At 31.4% G+C, this 22,655-nt stretch overlaps 1 protein-coding gene across 2 annotated transcripts in view; it reads right to left on the bottom strand.

Annotated features, from left to right (window-relative positions):
• Positions 1-213: 213 nt before the first annotated feature.
• Positions 214-22,655, bottom strand: part of LOC130890690 (Krueppel-like factor 5) — a 105,012-nt gene continuing 82,570 nt past the window's right edge. For both annotated transcript variants that reach the window (XM_057794909.1, XM_057794908.1), the window contains 3 exons: positions 19,498-19,936; positions 10,257-10,316; positions 214-7,614 (listed from right to left, as the gene is read on the bottom strand). In XM_057794909.1, the coding sequence (XP_057650892.1) occupies positions 7,424-7,614; positions 10,257-10,316; positions 19,498-19,936 (690 nt within the window). In that variant the 3' untranslated portion in view covers positions 214-7,423. The remainder of the gene's footprint in view (positions 7,615-10,256; positions 10,317-19,497; positions 19,937-22,655) is intronic.

Below are 22,655 nucleotides of genomic sequence, written 5' to 3' on the forward strand. Positions count from 1 at the left end.
TGGATATTGAGCCAAACAAATTTTTTTACAAATTTTGGCGTATTTTTGTGCATTTGCATTAAAAGTGGATATTAAACAAATAAACATTAAGGCGACGGCATGTGTTATTGCTATTGGAGCTGAGCAAGTGTGTGAATTTGGCTTAAAATTGATTGTAAAATACCATTACGACAGATGAACCAGGTGAGTAGAAATAGAAAGAAAACAACAAAATGGTAAAAATAAAATTGTATTAAAAAGGAAATTATACAAAATTAAAAAATAAAAACAATGTTCAACTACATTTATGTGTACTCTAGCTTGCTCTATATTCATTTAAATAGAAAATAAAGTTGAAATTAATGTTAATAGAAGATTTGTGTTGAATGTATACAAATTTGTAGTAAAAACATGTGCCGTTTGTAGCTACAAAAATTTAAAACACTTAACAAAATAGATTGTCAAATTCCAGACATATAATAACTTGGTAACTAATTTTAAATAAATAAGTTAAACAATCGCCTTTTATATTTTCCAATAATAGTAAAACAATAACATCTTACTTCCATATTTGAGATGTTCAATGCAACTATTTACGAAAGAGGAAGTCGTTGATTCAAATGTTGGTACCTCCTTCATTTTTATGATAAAAATATATCAGTTGCTTTAACTCATATCTATTAATGCCAAAACCCAAATAAGACCTTATTTGGTTTCAACTTAGAAACTATTCTCTCATGATACCTTTTCTGCACCAATCACATTATTATCAAATTATAATTGGGTTTACTATCTCAGCCGTTATAACAAGTCCGCTCTAGGCTAGCAGTTTAGTCGAACGGTATTTTAGTAGCTAAAATACTCATTACTCTTCAAAAATCGTTTGTAATACAGCTAGTAATTTAGTTGAGTACCAATTAATTTAGTAACTAAAAGTAATTAAATAAAACAAGTGTACTCTAATAGATTAGCAAATTATGAAGTAAAGTCAATCCATTTCGTTTTATTTTTATTGGGCGATTAGTGTCTCTCAAGCATCATTGTTCATTAAACTAATCGGCTAAGCAAGTGTGAACCTGTCGTTTTAGTTGAATTCAATACCTGCAGTAAAAAATCGTTGCTGTGGAGCAAATAAACAACTTGTTTGTGTCCTCAATATGTTCCACGTGACTCTTGTAAAATTTCATGAGTCCAAATTATAAAAATTAACAATTTAAGCAGTCTGAATACATGCATTTGAAAACTCCAACTAATATAGCTGGAGTTGACAATAAATAAATAGGTATTAGCATAAGCTTGATTAGTTTATTCATTTTATTGCTTTATAACATGAAAACTATCACCCACTTCTATACTATATTCGACCACGGTGTAAACAACTTTTGGGCAATAACAAGTATTTTAGTTACTGGAATACTATCCTATCCCCTTTTCTAAGCATTCAAACATAGTGCGTACCAGATTTTTGTTCTAGTACAATAGACAACTAAGGGGTGTTTTTCAAGCTCAATAGACTGTAACGCAAAACGAATAAGCTGATGAAGTTTTTGGTAATTTTTTTCACTAAATCCAGGTGAAAAAGTAGAAATCAACCTTAAAAAGAAGTTTTTAAGTTGTCAAGTAGTGCTGTTTTTTACTTGTGTTAGTGTGAAATTAGTTCTCCATTTATTTAATCTTGTAGGAACTGAAAACAGTATAATATAAGAATATTAGATAAACCAATTACTATGATTTGAAGTATAACCTAAATCGAAGCGAAAAGAATAAACTGCACGTATTTCTGCTACATTTTTGTAATTATCTATATAATACTTACAATAAAGGATATAAATACACTAGATATGCATAGCAGTTTGAAACTTACATGTAATTACAAATATCAGAATTACTAGACTAGGATCTAGTCAATTTCTAATTCTTATGTACAAAAAGTTAATAATTCAGTGTACATATTTGGTAACATTCATATACTGAACACTCTGTATATGATAAGAGTATAAGAATTATTGGTATAGGCTTGTACACTTTAAAAACTGGCAGAAGGCAGATGTGTTTTTGTATATTCGATTATTCTTACACATTAACATTTAGGAAATCTTGATATAAATTGTAATTTTATTTGTTTACATGAATATTGGTTATGTGAGGCGGTCCAGAAATACTATTTTTTGAGCTGAATCACTTAGATCCAAGGAGTAAATTATGAACACATATCTGCCAACGTTTTTGATGTTATCATTTATTCCATCCTATGAATACAGTTTTGGAGGATAATCGAAGGTTATTACGTTTTCTCATACTCAGTCTTTTTAATAATTCTATTGAAATCCATTTACTTAAACTCGAAGGTATGTCTTCTACTTTAATCAATACATTTCTCAAGTAGGTAATAATTCAAATTAATGGAACACTTCAAATAAAAATTTATATTTAATTAAAAATAACAATTTTCAAAATATTTTTTCCTTCTGTAATGAATGTATTTATCTTATTTTTATTTCATTTATACGGGTTCAGGTGAGTGACAAGATGGTGTTTATATTAATGTTTCATAATCAAAACTGAATTTCGTAATTAAAACCGTTTAGCATATATTTCAAAAAATTAGGTTCTCAATTAACCTTTCAAAGGATTACGGGTAACCTTATTCTTGAACTTCTCTAAACTCCAGATATTCTAGACCACATTGTATATTAGTTGCCACATTCTGTGCTATTAAAACTGCATTTTCTTTATCATTACTATTAAAATAATTTATAGAATGGATTCTATGAATAGTTGTTAAATAAGTCGTCGATGTAATCAAATTTCGAATATTTGGTATCAATTGTATTAATTACTTTTATGGTGAATTGAATTGTAATTTATATATCAATAATTGACATAATACTAATAATAATAATAACTAAATAATTCTTCTATATTACTATACATTTTTAAACTTCTATTCTAGCTAACTAAGTTAAAAATAATTCCTCTGGGTATTTATATCGACTGAGTCTAGATTTATTTTATTTCTCATATTTTGTAGAAACTAGATAATAAACTTGAGGGCTTAGCTTACACAAACCTTGAATCTTGCACATAAAGGTAGAGTTTATACCATATCACCAAATTTTTATGAGACAGCATATTACTAAATATCATTCCTCTGATGGACTTTCAAGTAGACACTGAAATTTATATTTTGAACAGAAATGACTTTGGGTGAAGCAATTATAGGTTTATGAAGAAACAATAAATTTTTTACTAAAATATGGTAATTACAGTCATGATCGTGACTTTTTCTGATCACTGTTAATTCATTTTATAGTCTCATGCTTCTGTCCATAATTGAAATTTAATTTATCAATTAAATTATTCTCATCACTCACAGTATTTTAATAAATACATTTTCATATTACACCAGTACTTCCAAAATGTTAATGTTACATCTTCCAAAATTATATTTGAATTCCGATTTTTCTTATTTTCTCGTAATTCAGAACTGTTTGTATACTAAGCTTAATCGTAGGAGAAATAATTTTGACACGTTTTTAGCTTTCTTATTTGATAAGTAAAATGGACATTCAAAAAGCCAAAAGATGTGTCAATCTACTGTGTAAATTCTTCAACATAGTACTTTATTATCTTATATTTAACACATAATATTCACAAATATATTTTTGAAGGACGGACTTGACGATTGTTTCTAATGTAGCTACCCTTATACAATTATTTCTACTCCAATAAGACTTCATTTTTTATTTTAATTTTTTATCAATAATTTTAGTTTTGTGAGTGGATTACTCAAAAATTCCACAAAAAACTTTTACATTGAATCCCCATCTACTAGAGAAAAAGACCTATGTCTCTATTTAACCCATTCTTACATCTACTTCCATATTTTCAAATGTATCTAAAAGTAGTGTAGTACAAATTTCGTGAAAATTATACATGACAGTATACTCAGTAAAATTCGATTTATCTGTTCTGTCATGTTCTCGAAATACTCTGTAAATCGTACGTTAATAAACCTCTTAGGGTGCGTTTATGTTGGTGCTGCAATAAACCATAAGAGCTGCGCAAAATACGTTTCTATGATATGCCGTTTGTAGTGAAGCTTCAACAATAGCGACTGCTTTGAAGCCATTGAGAGCTGGATCAACTAATCGATTTAAAATATGTATTTCTTTAAATGAGTGATTACGAAGAAGAAATACTTCAGAGTCAAATCATTTAAATATTATATTGTTAAAATTGCATTAAAAAACGCAAATTCTCTGCACACCTTATAAATTCAAAGAGGTACAAGTGTGGAGAATTTCATCATCTTTATAAAATATTAAGGGAGCCCACCCTGCAAAGTTAATGGAATATATGAAGATGGAAATAGCAACATCTATGATAAAGTTGAAAAAAGATGGAGAAATTGTCATAGTAGACCAATTCTATCCGAATGAACCTATGTGGTGATTTCTATTTTTTTAGTCCCACAAAGGGGTTCTAATACATATTTCACTGTCTAAACTATCGATATCATTGCCGATCGCACTTTCTATAAAAGCAAAGAAAATAGACTAAATCATTGGAGCCGCTCTTACCGTTGCTCGGCTACCAAGCAAGCCTCAACGCGTAGCTATAATACAAACACCTGCATCTAAAATAATTTTCTTTACTCCACTAGTATCGTCGCTCTTATTATTTATAGCAGCTCCAACATAAACACAGCCTTAGTTTGCTCAACAAACTTATCCACTAGTTAAGTTTTACTTTATCTTCTTCTCTAGAGATTGTGAATGTTGGTGTAGCTTTATGTGTTTAGTATGAATACTATCGACGGTTTCAGAAATTTCAATGTTTATATATTCAGGAATTGATGTTTCAAAATTTTCTAGGAAAAATGTATAAGTAATGAAACTAATGAAATTTTTCAATTTGGGTGATGAATAATAAATATAGGTAAGGCTTATATGTTGCTGTTGCTGATTTATTACTTGTCTAGCGGTTAAACGATATGAATTTCAGATTTGATAATAACTGAAAAAAATTATTAATTGAAATTCTGATTACTGATTTGCATGATGACATACAATTTTGAAAATAAACTGGTTATTCTATGTGAATAAATCAATTTTTCGAGAAAATCATAATTATGACATGAAAAATGCATACATGGCTTATGGTTTGAATAATAAAAAAAATTACTATAATAAATTGAAAAATGAAGTCGCTTTGGAGTGAAATACATCTGTATCTTTTGATTCCAGCACTTGAAAATATTCGCAACTTATATGGTTGAAATACATAGTTTTGTTGAAGAATCACAAGGTACATCGAATAGAATCTAAAAAAAATCACATATGTGGGTAAAACCGATGGCAATGTTGGGATAATACATACTGAAGTAAATAATAATGTACAAATTACCAATAAAAATAATTACAGGGGTTTATTTTTCCAGAGGAAAATACACCAATAACAAATATTTCACAACCAAAATTATTTACTTTGCTTTTTTACAAAAATAATTATAAAAAATCATAACCATATTTCTATTAAAAATGTTTACAGTTTGATATTTGCATATTTCTTTTTTAAAGCTACTGTAAACGAAATATCACACCGTAAATATGGAATATCTCGAAGAAAATCATATGGTCTTATATTTTTAGGAACTACCTAATAAACAAAAACACTGGGAAAATATCAATTCAATTTTCGTTTTCAAATATTGTAGTATGAAAACAAAATTTTAAAATGTGTGGTTTAATTGGATTCTTATTATATTCAATATAACAGGACACTGCATGTAGCTGCTCAATTTTTTAATGTTGAAGTAGCTCCTTTCTTTCTCCTCTAATGTAACCAAATAAAGTTACATTATATCTAAAAAAAATAAAGATATTGTAATTTCTTGATATAATATCTAATATAATTCTTCAGGAGTTTTGCGCGGGAAAATCAATCTTTAGAAGCAGGGAAGTATGAAAATTGAAATATCTAACAAATATTTATATCAGGATATTAGAAACAATCATTCGATCTCTCTAAGAATATTAATACATATCATTTTTACTTATTTATTAGGCAGTTCCAATAAGACATAAATATTCTAGAATTGATAATATATTTTTTCTTAATATATTTTTTCTAAGTACACTGTAAAAGGCCACAAGTTGTTATAAAAGGCAAATGGCGATAATGATATGAAGATATAACCATTAACGATGTTAATCAAGTACAAAACGTCTTTGAAACGTGTGAGATCGCCTTATACTCAAAAATACTTTTAAATTTTTCAAGGACATCCTATATATATTTTTTCAATTTATTCGAAGGTCTGATAGCCTAAGAACCATGAAATTTAAAACAAAAAACTGTCCAATCACTGCTCATTTTGAAATTCAGCGCAACTAGAAAAAAAGACGATATTTTGCTTTCAAAATACATTTTGTTCTAACTACAGAGAAAACTCCATGCCGCAATAATACACCAATACCAAATAAAGAAAATACTAGTACTACATCCCAAGAAAACAAAGAATAAAAGATTATTTTCTATGGCACGGTATCTTTTCTAAATATTCCACATATTTATTCACCGAAATTTGAGTTTTCGTGTTAACTGACGTTGTTTTTTGTAATACTTCAAAATATCATATGGAATTTCAGTAATACCAAAAAAACAAAAAACTATTCAAAGAATGTTCATACAATTCATACAAAAATTGTCACTTTTATATAAAAGTTTCCCGTTCAAAAATTTCAATTATAATATTCTTGACTAAAAAGAAGAGTTCTTTTTGAAAGAATTAACTAAGTTGAATAATATGAATTTAAGTTAGAAGAACTGGGACCCGGGACTTTCCTTGTTTCAAAGTGGTCTCAATAAGATCCGATCGTTTTCGGTTTCATTAAACTCCTAGTATGCTTATAAGAGCAGTCCCAATATCAATATATTTTACAAAATCTTATTGCTATCTGTGGAATATTTATAAAATCTTGGTTTTATCAATAATGTTTCCTAATGCCAGAAGGAGTATCATTCGTAAGAACCTCAACTAACATGTCAATCGGACGGATTTCAATTTCAATTGAATAGCTACCAAAAACAATATTCATATCAAATAAAGTTTGTAATCTATATAAGCTTATCATATTGCTCCTTTTTATTTCACAACTAAGCTTACTAGTATTCAAATATTTGGAGGTACCCTTTCTTATTAACGTGAATAGAAACTCACGTTTCGAAAACAACTTAAACGAATTTCAAATAATTTAAATTATAAATGTCAGTACAAATACTTTCGCTTATGACAATACAATCTGATCTATTTCTAGGATGTCCTCGAATTAATCTTAGAATCTCTAGAATTATAATCGAATCATAAATAAAGGAATGTGCTCGTGTAAGGTGACATATAAATAAAACATAAAAACTCTTAATGGGATGGCAAAGTTATTCATTTGGCCGTTTTCGGTAGATGGCGCTTCATGTGCAACGCTAAATGGTCGCTACGAGCAAAAGAGCGTTCGCATACACCACACTTAAATGGTTTAGCGCCTGTGTGTTTGCGGTAATGGCGCGTTAATTCATCGGATCGTGCAAACCGCCACTCGCATTCGGGCCACTGGCATTGATAAGGTTTTTCACCTGAAAATTAAATAAACTTAATTGAAATAATATGTATATTAAAGAACAAACTCTCAAGCAAACTTACATTCAATTGGTCCAGAGCATCAAAGGAAAAATTTACTTGTTTCTATTGACATTGTTTCTATTAATGCCCTCCAACTTTAGCAGTGTTAAGTGCGTAATATACAATAAATATACGAGGGTTATTACTTACGTTTTGAGAAATGGCAAAACTGATGTGAATTTGTTAAATTTAACATTGTCATCATAAAGTTTGACATTTTTAATGGTTAACGCACTTGGAAAGTGTTGTCATAAATGTGTTATTGAATTTGTTTACAGATACTTGAAACATTCATCTTGGTCAGAAAATGGAACTAAATCGTGATTATTTTCTATGAATTTTGACTTGGATTAAACCAACAGCAGTGTGCTGATAAACTCGCTACAACTTTTGCCAGAAAATATTGATGCGCTGTGTGAACTGATATTGCAAGATTGTCATGCGACATACGGTGAGATTGAGGCATACTTCGGGATCAGTTCCACACATATTCAGTATTGCATGAACATTTGACTGTCAAAAAGATTTGTTCGCGTTGGATACCGCATAATTTGAAAATCGCTTAAAAAAAGGTCGTATCGATTGATGCAAAGAAATGCTGAAAAAAAAACGATAGGTCGTCTGGTCGTCTTTTTAGAATAACGTCAGCGTTCCATTATAACAACGTAAACGTACAGTAGCATTTGTTTGCCAGAAGTGTTGGAAAAAATCAGGGGAACCAATCTTAGAAGCCAAATCATTCACAACTAAATAATACGAGCTCTTACGCATCAGTTCAAACAAAAATGTTTTTGAACAGTCAAAACATCGAATTGATGGGTCATCCGCTGTACAATATTTGTTTGGCACCCAATGATTTCTTCTTATTCTCGTAGATCAAAAAAAATTGCGAAGTAAACACTTTTCTACACCTGAAGAAGCGGTTGATTTGTTTAAATCATGTTTTGGAGGTACCTCTACCGAAATGGAAAAAATACTTGTTTCAAACTCATACTAAAGTGTATTGATCTCAATAGAGAATATTTTGAAAAACAATAAAGGTATATCCTATGATAAATATTTGTTTTTATTTGCTTTTGTATCATGAGATTGAAACTAGCAATATCAAATACGATAGAATGGCCAGTTACTGTTAAAGTCTTCAGCGAGACTGAAACTACCTGTTAGAAAGTCAAATTTGTAAGAAATATTTGAGTCCATGCTTTTTTACTAACAATAATAATATACTACCAAAGAAATATGTAGGATAAATCAAGAAAGAATGATAATAGGCAACATTTGAGGGCTTTTAGTGAACCTCCAAGGATATTTTCATGGGGATATCAGCATGTAACTTTGTTAATAATGTTCCGATTGGTGACAAACTAATGGCATAGCGTCTTATTTCACATATCTCCTTTTTCAATTAACTGTTTATTAAAAATTACATGTTAATGCTCATATGGAAACATTCCTAGAGGTTCCCTTTCAACCTTTTTGGATTGAATATACAGAAGTAGTTTCGGTTAACAAGATGACATCAATGCAATATTTTAAATGTATTCTGTCAAGTTTCATGAAATAATGAGAATTTATTATTAACAAAAAATTCGGCTCAAAAAAAGTTTATTTAGTGCGTCGTTTGATTCTAATGCTTTGAAATATTTTGTTTTTACTACTCGCTAGAGTTGAAGAGCACCATGTTATTATAATCAGCCATTGTGTACAATGTACATTTACGAAGTAATCCCTGTACAACCAAACTTTTATTTATATACTTTTATTTCAAGAAAATCAGAACACGATCTATGTGTTCTGCGTTTACCGTCTCAGTACTATACCAAATTTAAAAAAATTATGTTAATAAAGAATTTGTTGGGAGATGTGGAGTTAGTAGCAAACATTTGTGGCTGTATCGGAAGATATTTGCCGAAACTGTAAGAAAAAAACGTGTGTCATCTATGATGACTCTCTAGATTCCAGATCACCTAAAATTTGCGGCGAATATAGAGTCCTCTGGTAATTATGAAGTGTGATAATAATGAACTAGAATATTCGTCCCTTCTTTTCGACAGAAGTAATATTGATAAAATTTCACAAATATTAATTCTACTTAAGAGTAAAGCTTTTTGCTTAGTTATAACACAGAAAAGTTATTTGCAGTTCAAAGATGCAATTACAAGTATTTGGGAATTTAAAGTTGGTAATAATTTACTTATAATTCCATATTTATTCGTCAGTAACATGAAATATTTGACAGTGCACTTTAGAGTGAGGGAATGTAATTTTCTCTAAAATGGACACAATTCCTATTTTTGTTCACAATTTAAGGAATTTTCCATTTATATTATGATTTTATAAACACCATCAAATTCTAAAATTCACTGTCAAACACTTCATTCGCTTTCTAGATTGCGATAAATTGTATCAAATCAGGATAATTAATTTTTGATTGAATAATCAAGATATTTTTCAATTGAAAAATTCATCTTTTCTTCCGAATTTTTTTCATAAAACTAATGATGGCAAAAGTCTTTTACATGGTTTTAACTTCAGTTAAATGTTAAAACTAACAAATAAAGCATTTTTAAATATATATAACTATAAAACAAGTTACCTGTATGTATTCTTTGATGCGCTTTCAGATGTGAGCTTTTTGTATACACTTTCGTACAACCTGAAACAAAAAATTAACAGATCCAATTTCCATCTAAAGTAATTGTGAATATAATGAAAATACATAACAATAAATCAAAATGTGTTCAGATCAATTTTTGTATTGAAGTTTTAATGGAGCACAGGAAGTTGTGGGAGCAAGATTATCACATATGAATTTTATGTGTTCAATAAAAAAATGTAGAAAAAAGTCATAAATCTAAGGAGCCTTAATGTATTAATACTCCAATCATCTTTGTTGGTTCTAATACACTGGAGTTGATTAAATGCAGAACTTTTGAACACAATAATAATGTGCGTTAAATTTCTCAAAAAAAAGCTAGAACCGTTTAAAATTTATTAATATATTTTGTATATTTACAAAATAAAAATCTTTGGCAAGCAATATGTTAAGCTTAACTTTGAATTAAAAAATCGCTAACCGGGCCTATCAAGTTCCTTAAACTTTTTTTCACTTTAAAATTTTGTTTTATAGTTCTGCCCATCTACACATCTCAACTCACTCATTTTTAGCTCTGATGGGTAATCACACAAGGATTAAGAAGATTGAGTCATATTATTTTTTCTGAACAATAGAGGATCTGGAATACCTTGGTATATCATGTTTCTAATTAATAAATATAGCATAGAACTAGTAAGTAAACCACTGGAAGTCTTAACATAATCAAATATCTCCTGAGCCATTTGAAAAGAATTTGATCATTATTGGATAATTACTTTTATTCCCATATTTCTATTTTTATTTCATATTATTTATTATATTATTATATTATAACTAAACTACATTATCCTACTTTTACTAACTCAAAATTTACTTTAAATTAAAACAAGGTCAAGATCGAGTATGGAATGATAGGTAGTTTGTAATAAATATTATAATATTTTCCTATTTTATACTTAGCCTGAAGGGTAAGATAAATTTAAACACACGTTATATGTTCTTACCAATTATTTATTTACACTCTTCACTAAGAACAACAATTTATGTCCACTGTTAATTTACAAATTTGACTTTTCAGCCGTCGAGATTCATATACTGATGTTTTTCTAGATTGTTCGATTTCTGAATAATAAACTGGGGCATTCTCCAAAATTTGAGGATCCTAAATGTTGTGATAAACGAGCTGCAATGCCTTATAAAATATATGGAATCGAAACGATATAGAAAAATTGATGCGTTATAACACCTATTTATATTGTATCAAGAAGAGCATCATGAAGGGAGATATCTTCTGCATCACCCCGTTTTTCACCATAAAAAATATTTCACCTCGAGATAAAGTATAGAACATTTATTAAATCTATAATTCTACTTATTATTCTGATAACTAATGTTTATATGGTATGATAATGACTAAATATGTCTGATTTATATAAAAAAAGTATTTTATCATATTTTCTTTGATCGGCTTTCCGTTTCTAATATCCATTTTCAGAAGACGGACGATTCATTCCAATAAAGTTTAGCGAAGGAATTGAAATATTTACTGCTATTTTAAGAGAAAGGATAAGAATGTGCAAATTCTCGGGGTCAGGCTAGGATATACTCTTACATGCATTTCGTTAAATATGGGTTCAGTTATTGTAAAATATGTGTTTTGAATTCTTCTGCATACAAATGACACGAATTTGCATTCATTTGTTTCTTTTACAAATTGCACCTTCCAATGTTTTATTATTGTTCTGTGGGTTGATGGCGAATGTAAGTAATAATTTCTATGGTTCACTGGCGGCGTTTAGGGTCCAATTAGGTCATGTAGTCACATAGGTACCATCCCTAACGATTATTTGTTAAACACTATGAAGATAGGTTTTCACATAGGTATTATTACTGTGAAACTAAAAGTAATAGTAGGTGTCAATATGACTTTCAGCTAGTGCGACCTGTTTTTTTTCTTTTCATAAATCGTTTCTCTTATTTGTTCAATTCATATTATTACAAGCTTTTGTGATTTATAACAAACAATTTAGTACTATTTTTCTACAGGAGTGAAATAGTCTGATTAGAAAAATTAATTAATATGCAAAATGTGCAAAAGTGCAGTACTTATTTCTGCTAATAAATTAAAAAAACTTCATATTGTGACTCTGGTTGTTATTTGATCTAACGAAATGAATAATTATAATATTCTAATTCTCAACCTAACCTCAATACATTTTGCAAAGTACATTAAGAATCACACCTACGTTTAGTAACTAGAAATTTGTTAAGCAATTGACATTTTCTCTGGGATAGTTATAATACCGCAGCTGTGATGTTACCTTCATAACCTCATTATTAGTCATATTTATTAGTATATTTCTAACGCTTAATAAATTACAATAACAAATAACCATTATTATAAATCCGCGCAAGATTTAAAGTATTTAATTTAAAGATATTTACTGTACTATTGATTTATCCATAAATCTTGACAAACGAGAAGCGTTTATTTTGGACAGGTAACTTAACTTTTTGCTCATGTTCAAAACATTTATCAATGCGATCAAATCTATGAGAACCATATTATTATATTAAGGCAGCAATCAGTGAGTTAAAAAAGGAACATGGGAATATAAATAATCTCTCTCAAGATTTCAGTATTCTCAGTTAAATTTGCATTAATAATGTTTATGGCATCGCGCTATCATAATATTTCATATAGTTATAAAATACTACAACTGCAAGGACACATATATAATGTTGGATATCATATACAAGTTAGAGCTGTTTGTAGCAGAAACGTGAAATAAAATAATGTTACGGACTCGTTCCCGACATAGACCGTGAAGTCGGTCCTGTTCGGTTATGATGATGAATCCAAAGTTTGGCGAATACGGCGTCTTTGATATTGTTTTTTTAGACGTTCTTATGACAACGACGAACAGCTCATAATGTTTTTAAGAATCCATTTCTAGGAAGGCCTTTTTATTTATGTTTATTTGTTTAGTTACCAGAATTATTTGAGAAATTTCTTTCTGATAAAAATTCGTGCTTGTTCAGCAGCGACAAGTCAGTATATAATTGAATGAGATAGTGAACGAATCAAAGTAGTAAAATTTTCCGCTGAATTTAAATAAATTATATTAGTTAGTAAGTCTAGTGTGAGTGTGTGAATAAATTGAATAAGTAAGAGACAGTGTGTATAAAGTCACCTCACCGTACCAATAGAGATATGATAAAAAGATAAGAAAAACATTACATTTGTATCAGGGGTGGGGTACTTTGAATAAATTAGCAGAAAAACATCACATTAGTATCAGATTGTTTAAATAATAAGTGACGTCAAGGTGATTTTAAATTGGCAGAGTTAAAAGCAGAATTGGAGAATCGCGAGTTGGAAACGTTCGGTTGAAAGAGTGAATTGGTAGAAAGACTCAAAGTGGCACTTGTAGAGACGGATTTGATCCAGAAACTATTCAAAGACGAGCCTTCAATGAAATCATATAATTTAAAAAGACAACTCAAACAGAAGACATTGGCAATTTTGCCCGAATCAAGGCCCCAACGTTTGACGTTGAGAGGTCTTGGACCAACTAAGTTAAACAGTTTGAGACAGCCGCTAGAGTGAATAATTGGTCCAATAAAGAAAAAATAGTGTACTAAACCATTGCACTGAGAGGAGAGGCCTTAGATATATTCCAGAAACTATTGATTTCGAACAGCTAAAGAAGTGGTTGGATATGCGATATGGCCACGAACATCTAGAACACCTGTACCAATCGCAGTTGAAGAAGGCCTGACAAATCTCTTCAAGAGTACGAGTAGACATTGCCCGACTTGTCCGATTTGCTCATGCATCAGCACCAGGGAACATTACGGAGGTTTGAGAATCCAGGCGACAGCGCGATCATGTCATGCAGAGAAAGTTTAAATTAACGAAAACTTAATTAGATACTCTGACTGCTGCTTTTGAATATGAAGCAGCCACGATGGCTTCATGTAACAAGGTCAGGACTATACATGAGGAAGATGACAAGAAAAAACTTGACCAGATTGTCAACTTAATAAAAGGTACGGTTGACTAGAAGCAAAAGAAGATTGGATATTCGAATTGTGGAAATCTAGGGCATGTACGGAATTCGTGTGAGTGTCTCAGGACTCCCGCAAAAGAGGAACATCAGTCGCAGGAAAGCTGGGATCAGTAGGATCTCCTTGTCCTGTAAGAGAGCCTTTTAAAAATGAGAATAAAGAAGAAGAATAAAGAAGAGATGGTCTAGAGAATGAACAGGACCATTGGCAAATATCTATACAAAGTATTTTCCAGTCACCAGAGAGATTAGGATCAGTATATATTCCTATTTGCAATGGCTCATCGCTCTACTATTAATGGTGAAACACTTGCGAACATTCTGTTTGAATGTGAAATGAGGCTTCCTTGTCACTATAATTTGACTGTCGGCCTGGCGAAGACCTAGCGGGAGAAGATTATGCGATTAAGTTGAGGAGAATAAACGACATACACGAGTTGTTTCGCTTAAATTCTCAAGTTGCCAGGGACAGAATGAAAAAACGATACGACGCGGAAGCCACAGACGGCGGTTCTAAAGAGGGAGACAAAGTATAGTTGCACAATCCAACAAGGAGGAAAGGATTTCCTCCTGAAATCGTGGGAGGGTCCATAATTAAACAAGAAAAGGATCGATGATGTCATCTATTGCATAAGCAAAATTCCCAATGGAAAACCAAAAGTAGTCCTTAAAAATCGACTAGCGCCGTTCGAAGGAAACCATAACCCAGAGGAAGGAGTGAACCATTTGCTAGAAATGCCCTCTTCATGGGTGCACACTGAGGACTCGGCAAAGTAGGATATAGAGTCAACGTCAACGAGATTTGTTCAATCTGTCGGAAAATTATTCGATTGCCTGCAACATCTTTGACCGTATCAACAACGCACGAGGCAACCGAGTTTGGAAAGAAGTTTGGTCAATTAGAAAAACTTGAAGAGCAAATCCCAGCCCCTGTTAGACTCTGAGGATCAAACACAATTCGCGGTATGTCTTCTATCTGGTAGTCACAAACAAATTTCAAGATCGATTCCCCTACCGCGATGTGTGGAAAACGCTTCAAAGTCTCCGGGATCATGTGCTGGAAGCCAACGTGAAGAGGTGATATTCCAGGATACTAGTGTTCATATATTAATTTGCAGCTATACATCTCGTAATCAGCAATAATGGAGATGGTTCTCTGCTATACATAAGTTCCAAGAGGAACTTTCTTCTAAAGAGGGGGTAATGTTATGAACTCCTCCACGACATGGACCGTGAAGATGGTCCTGTTCAGTTATGATAGAGGAGTCTAAAGTTTGGTGGTTGCGGCGCCTTTTATATTGTTTTCTTACGTTTTTACGTAATATATACAAATTACAGCAGTAATTTGTATATATTGTTTTAAGAATAAAAAAAAGCTTATGTTAATCAAAAAGCCAAGCGCCAGAAAAGGGTACATGTCCTACGGTACGAGAATTATCAGCTGTACCGCTTCTCAAATTTATCGCTCTTCGGTTGTTCATAGAACGAAGCAAAATCTGTAGCAAATACTTGATGTGACCGAGAAGTTGTAACCATATATTTACATACAGAAAAGTAATATCTTTATTTTTTCTTTATTCACAATCAATTTTTACTGAAACTTCTGGGACGGGTAGGTGAGAGTCTGTAATTTTTTTGCCATGACGTGTACAACATATAAACCTACAAAACAAGTATATTACTCTTATTAATTAATCAGGTTGGAAATTGAACAAAAGCATAGAGTTTTCACTTTTGCGTCTTTTTTTAGAAATGATGCTATTAAGTGAACTATATCTTTCAATTCAATTTAAAAATCGATTGCTCTAATTCGAGTAGATAAAGTTTTCTATTAACGACAAAATAAGTCGAAGGTTGTTAAAAATTGTTATTGCGTAGTTTTCAATGAAGTTAACAATGTACCAATTTGCCGTTTAAATTCAATAAAAGAATATAGTATAAATTGAGTCAATATTATATTGATTCCCACGTTACATTATCGTTTTTTTTATATACATAATGAGGTTTATCCGGATCGATTTAATTTTACAATGAATAGAAATTACAATAGGGAAAGAGCCATGATTATTGTATGAAACTACAAAACAATTAAAAAATGCTCTATTGCAACTGCAGTCATTAAAGTAACGATTGGACCCACAAACTATATAGGAGTAATCATGTATGTATCGAATGTATAGAGTTTAACCTTAACTAGCGGAAACGTTTTTGTCAAGTCTGGACACACCTTATTTTATGGAAAACAGGTTATTCGAAATATCAAATTGGAATACTGCTATTTTGGCATTCGTGAAGTTCAACGTACCTTCTGAGATAATCTGCATTCAATTTTGATTAAATAGATACGATAGATACTTATTGTTGGTAAAGTTATGCAAAGTATACATTACAGTTATGTAGTGAAAAACTTTACGAAAATAGGGGTGAAGGAAACAATTAGTTTAATTGTGTGAAAAATTTTAAGAAATAGAAATATCGTTAATTTGTCCCTGTGTACTTAATTACTTCTTCTATTGTATAAGGTGCACAAAATCTATGAATTTCATTGTGAATGGAGGCCAAGCTGTAGGAATTGAAGCTGCATTGTTGCGACAATAAAAAGATTTTATATAAAAGATGACGACCAAATGAATAGGTACGAGCCTTGAATTTTCGGTCTCTATATGAACTTGAGTATTAAAATCAAGGACGATGAAGAGGTAACATAATAACCAAAGTTCTATTAACTACTTAATATTCATATATTAATAATGCGATAACTTTACAATGGCGCAAAAGCCGTCCTAAAATTAGAGTGTAAAATTAAACTTAGCCGTTATTTCGCGCGTGCCTAATCTCTAGGAGCAGCGTAGCTCGACTAGAATCGACGATTTATTAGAAATACTGTCAAATTAACTTAATTAGTATTCAATATAAAACTTAAGCAAGTTATGATTAGAAAAACGATTTCGTCTTCATATCATAAGATTTTCAAGGCCAGGTTCGAAAGCAAATGAAGCTTTTCAGTGAAGTTGGAATGTTAAAATCGAGATCTCTCGGTATACTTAAGCCTCTCATAATTTTCAGTTTAGATTCGAGGAATGTTTGATGAAATAACTAGTTTTCTATTTTATTAACATAAATATTAATCAGTATATGTTAATTTTTCATCTCTAACAGTAATAATTATTACAAAACTCAAAACTGAGGGAAACAATTTTTTCAATCAATATCGACAATTTTTTCGTACTAAAGCAAAATTTTAGAAAATTTAGATATTTTCTTACCTTGCTCGTTCTGCAGCTGTACATCGATATGGGTGATTCCGTTCTAACTGTGATTTTTTGTATTCAAAATTTCAAGATTTTAAAATTTAACTTTTCTAACTTTTTTATGCATATTATTCATCTATTTTACTGTAAAAATAAAACTCTAAGAGGAATTTACTACAACTTCAAAGTATCACGAGCAAGACACAAATGTCGGATTTTGAGTTCCACGGTACTGACTCATTTATCCACGGTACTGATGTGGTAACTTAAGATATTAAACAACAAGTGCATCAATTTTCCTCAGTTTGATCATAAACATTAGAATTTATAAGGTAATTAGTTTAAATCATTTGTTACGACAAAAAAAACTAATAATTTATCGGTAAATTCTAGGAATGGACATGACACGGTACTGACATGGTAACTTAAGATATTAAACAACAAGTGCATCAATTTTCCTCAGTTTGATCATAAACATTAGAATTTATAAGGTAATTAGTTTAAATCATTTGTTACGACAAAAAAAATTAATAATTTATCGGTAAATTCTAGGAATGGACATGACACGGTACTGACATTCAAGTGATGTAGTATAAGTTTTCTTTAAGTGGCAAGTTATATTGTATAAAAATAATGTTTAAATATCTTAAGAATTATTCAATTAACACAAAATTTTTATTAATTGATTATTAATTAATGACTAGTACAAAAAAACAATACAGGACATTGAATATCACAGTTAGAACGGAATCACCCATATATGAATAACTATATATTTTCGCAGAAAATGATAGTAAGTTGAATAGCTTATTTCATGAGGTTTTGCTTAAAAATATACAAAGCATTTCGCTCCCCGTTCAACTGTTTAAATCTGAAGGCACTAAGATACTTTACAAATAATATACACAGTCACGTGTTTTTGCTCATACGAGGAGATATCCCAATCTCTCTCTCTCTCTCTTCCTACTCATTGGCACTCTTCTCATTGTTTAATTAACGTGACATTCATGTACATTTTTGAAATTTCTCCTTTTATAATTGTATTCACCCATAAAATTTATTATTATATTGCCTTTGATAAAGTGGTCAAAGTTCATTATATCTTGGTGGAAACTCCTTTGCTCTTTTGAATTTACATCTTAACAGATCTAATTGTAAATGAAGATGTTGTATCCTCTGTATCAAGTTCCCCAAATTTGAAATTTATCATTTGGATTTCGATAGAAATAAGAAATATAAAAAACGTTAAATTGCGTTGTGCATTTGTTTATACTATTATTGGAATTTTGAATATCATCATATAATGTCTTTGATATTTTGTCTTCTACATACCCATTTGACATTTGGATTTATTTTTAACTCAATTTTTTAAAATTGAAGTTAGAAGCGCATGTTCACACTCGTGCAACCTCGCGTGGAACTCAGTCACTTGGATGTGCATTTTCCCTAATGCAATAATACGATCTGCAGAATTCGAAAATTTTCAACGATTATCACTGTTTGATTTTTATCTGCTTTCCAAAATAGAACTCCAAATTTGCAAACTGAATTGACTCGGGTAATATAGTCATACGCTCTTCGTGCACACGAAATAAGATTAAATTTCGGGTGCAAAAGCCCACAATGATTGAAAGTTGAGGCGAAGTACTAGGTTACACGAAGCGCAATTTGTCCTAACACTATCTTATTCGCTTGACTTTGATTAACTTTGCGATTAGTCTAGGTCACTAGGCTCTCGTAGGTGCTTAACAAGATGATTGTGATCCAACTACTAATTTAGTAATAAAACTCGAAGAAAAAACATACCCTAGTACATAAAGTGTCAGTCTTAAAAATCTAGTTCGTAGTTTATCGATAAAAAAATCTGATAATCATCCTATAAATTCAATTAAAAATTTTTTGTTTGGTTCCTACTCTTACCTATAAAATCACAATGGTGAATCCGCCTCTTTTCCAATTCTGGGTTATTTCTCCTATTGTACTTCACTCCACTTATTCGCGGTACGGCGGCGGCCGGGGTCTGTTGAGGACATCCTGGGGCGGGATAGGGGGGCGGTGGCGTCCTGCGCGGCAACGCCCCCCCGGGCGAACCAGGTTCTGAATTTGGGGGTGTTAGCGGGGAAACATACATCAGCCGTGAGGGCATAGGGTAAAGCGCATTGCCTGGAGCCGGCCCTGTCTGCGCCCCTTGAGTGACGTTGTTATATTTGTATTGGTTATTATTGTTGTGAGGGTGGTGCATCGGTTGTTGCGGGTGATAGTGGGAAGGATGGTGTTGGGGACTTGTCGGCTGTGGTTGCGTGTATGGGCTGGTGGGGGTGCCTAGTAGATGTAACGTCGGACAGGGTTGTTGGAGAACCTGCAATTAGAAAATTAAATCCTGTTTAGATAATGGATTTGCCAGTCGGTTAATTCCCACAAATAGACTGGGTAGAATGAAGGGTTTTTAGTTATATATGTTTAGGTCAACATCCATTCAACTATATTAACATTTTTGTAACATGCAATAAAATAAAAAGTCATTTATATTCTGAATGGAATAATGTGGGTGGAATGAAAAATTTCAGAAAAAGTAATTATCCTGATTAGTAAAAACATAATAAAGTCCATTACACATATAATAACAATATTTACTACAAGATGAATCTATAAACAAGTTTGGTTCCAAAATGAAACCAAAAAAGTGAAAATAATATAGGAGCAAGGACGGTAACGGTTTTTACAATTTTCAAAATTGAGATTTATTTTTGTGAAGTCTTTGTAATGATAATTGACGGAGAAAAACTTAATTTAACCCAAATACAATGTGTCTAACTTTTGTATTGCTTACTGCGTGAACGCAGCTATTCGGAGGAGTGCGGAAGGTATGTCAATCGAAATTCTAAGCCAGGATATGGAAACTAGCTGATGCAGGAAGGGAGAATGAACCGTAGCGTCCTCTCTTGGTTTACGAGCATAACTAATACGTTTATAGGTTTAAACTAATACGTTTATATGTTTAAAGATAGGTAACACTAAGGGCTAATGACAGAACAACATTGACATTTGATGTAATATAGTGGTTGCGTAGTTGATCTGGTGCGGATGCATACCAACAACTTTTTAATCTCATTGTAACACGTGTTCAGTCAGTTTTATTCACATACAGTTATTTTGATGCCTGAAATGTGTGTGTAAAAGTTAATCTCAAATATATGCCCGAGTCTGATTTATGAGCAAAATAACAGGAAATTTGGAAAAATGTCATCTTTTTTGTTTAAAACAAGATGGCGAAGGTTTGGCGTTAGTAAAGGGTGTGGTGTCATCCCCACATTTTCCCAGTAAGGTATTTTTTTTTCTTTTTATGGATTACGCAGTTGTTGGAGACTCCAACGATAACTTTTGGTTTCCACCCCTTCAACAAAACATTCAAATACCAGAAGAAATTGAATGTAGGTGTGATAGGTGTACTTACAAGATGTTCATAATAAGAGTTGATATAACTATCTTTAATCATATTTGTAAGTACATATACTTGCAAGTATTCCGTTAAGCCTTATCATAGGACGAAGAAGACAGCTCCTCAAAGGGTAAGTTTCATGTAAACCTTCAAATTTCCATACATGTAACTGTTGTGTAAGGATCATACTGCATTTTTCTTTTATTGTGTTACAAAAACTTCATATGTGCCTTAGCCCTCAACTTTCAAAGTTGTAGATAAAGTACAAGGCCTTCCAGAAGGACCATCAAAAGTTAAAACAAGTAACAATAATAAATTTCTTTTTTGTGATAATCATAATACGTTTGAAAAGCAAACTGAGTTGTTGATTATTATAATAAATATAATTTTATTCAATTATGTAAAACAAATTAATAGTTTTGAAAGGTGTAGATGGAAGATTAAAAGATGTTGATTTCTTGTTCACAATAATATACAAACACTTAAAAAAATACAAAAAACTGGTAAATTGGTAGTTTTAAATTAATGATGTATGTATTTGACTAGGGTACTGTCGCCTCAATGGACACCTGAAGACAATAGATTCAGCAGGTAATGCAGCCTGCAGATTCTATAGCGTAGAGAATGAAACCTCTATCCACATTCCCTCGAAGTGTGACACACTTCGGAACTCTAGAGCACTACACCGGGGAGCGTATGACATCTGGCTGCTAGAGCCATCCCATATTCTGAACTATCCAAGAAAAGGAAAATTAATAGATAAGATGATCCCCAGTATCACAGCAAAAAAGGGGAACACAATAGATCCTTGAGTATGATAATCTAATATAGGTATAGCAGCATACATGTATTTATCTACATGTTTAATTTTTATTTTTTCGAATGTAATAAAAAACTGTCGTTTTTTTTTGTTTCATTTATGAAGCCCCTTCCTCCTCATAATTAAAAACTTTCGTCCAGTTATTTTTCGAAATAATTCAATGGAATTTCGTTTTATACAACTCCGTTGAATTGTTTCAAAAAATAACCGAACGAAAGATTTGAATTTAAAATTTGAAGTATTCCGCCAAAAGCAGAAAGGAAACTGTTATTTCATATACGTTTAGTAGTGCACATGATTCAAGAGATGGTGCTGAAACGAGAATTGAGTTGGCTATCTATAGGATGTGGTTCATCTATGGCCCAACCTATGGAATTTAGATGCTACAGAGCATTTCTCGGGAGCGGACTGTACTTATGTATTTCCCAAAAACGGAAATTGGGCGACTGTAATTCTGCATTATTCACAATGTTTGTCACTTAAATGATGCGTCAGTCGCTCAATTGATTGGAACATGAATCGAGAAAATTGAAGAGACCCGTTCAACGCTGGATAAACCAAAATTTCGGCATTCAAGATGTCCAGATAATCATTATTTCAAATTTTACACAAATATTTGGGGCTGTACCGTTACAAAATGCAATGGGTGCAAAAATTCAAACCTCAAGATACTGGTCAGAAGCTTAACTTGACTAAATAATTGAGCGCTTTCTAATGTTTACCACCATCTTGTTAAGGATAAAGCTCATTTTCATCTTACTGGACGCGACAACAAGCTAAATATCCTCTACAGCCCAAGTGACCTTATGGGCTGCGATA

This window comes from Diorhabda carinulata, chromosome 2 (genome assembly GCF_026250575.1).
Source record: "Diorhabda carinulata isolate Delta chromosome 2, icDioCari1.1, whole genome shotgun sequence".
In the NCBI taxonomy this organism is placed as follows: Eukaryota; Metazoa; Arthropoda; class Insecta; order Coleoptera; family Chrysomelidae; genus Diorhabda; species Diorhabda carinulata.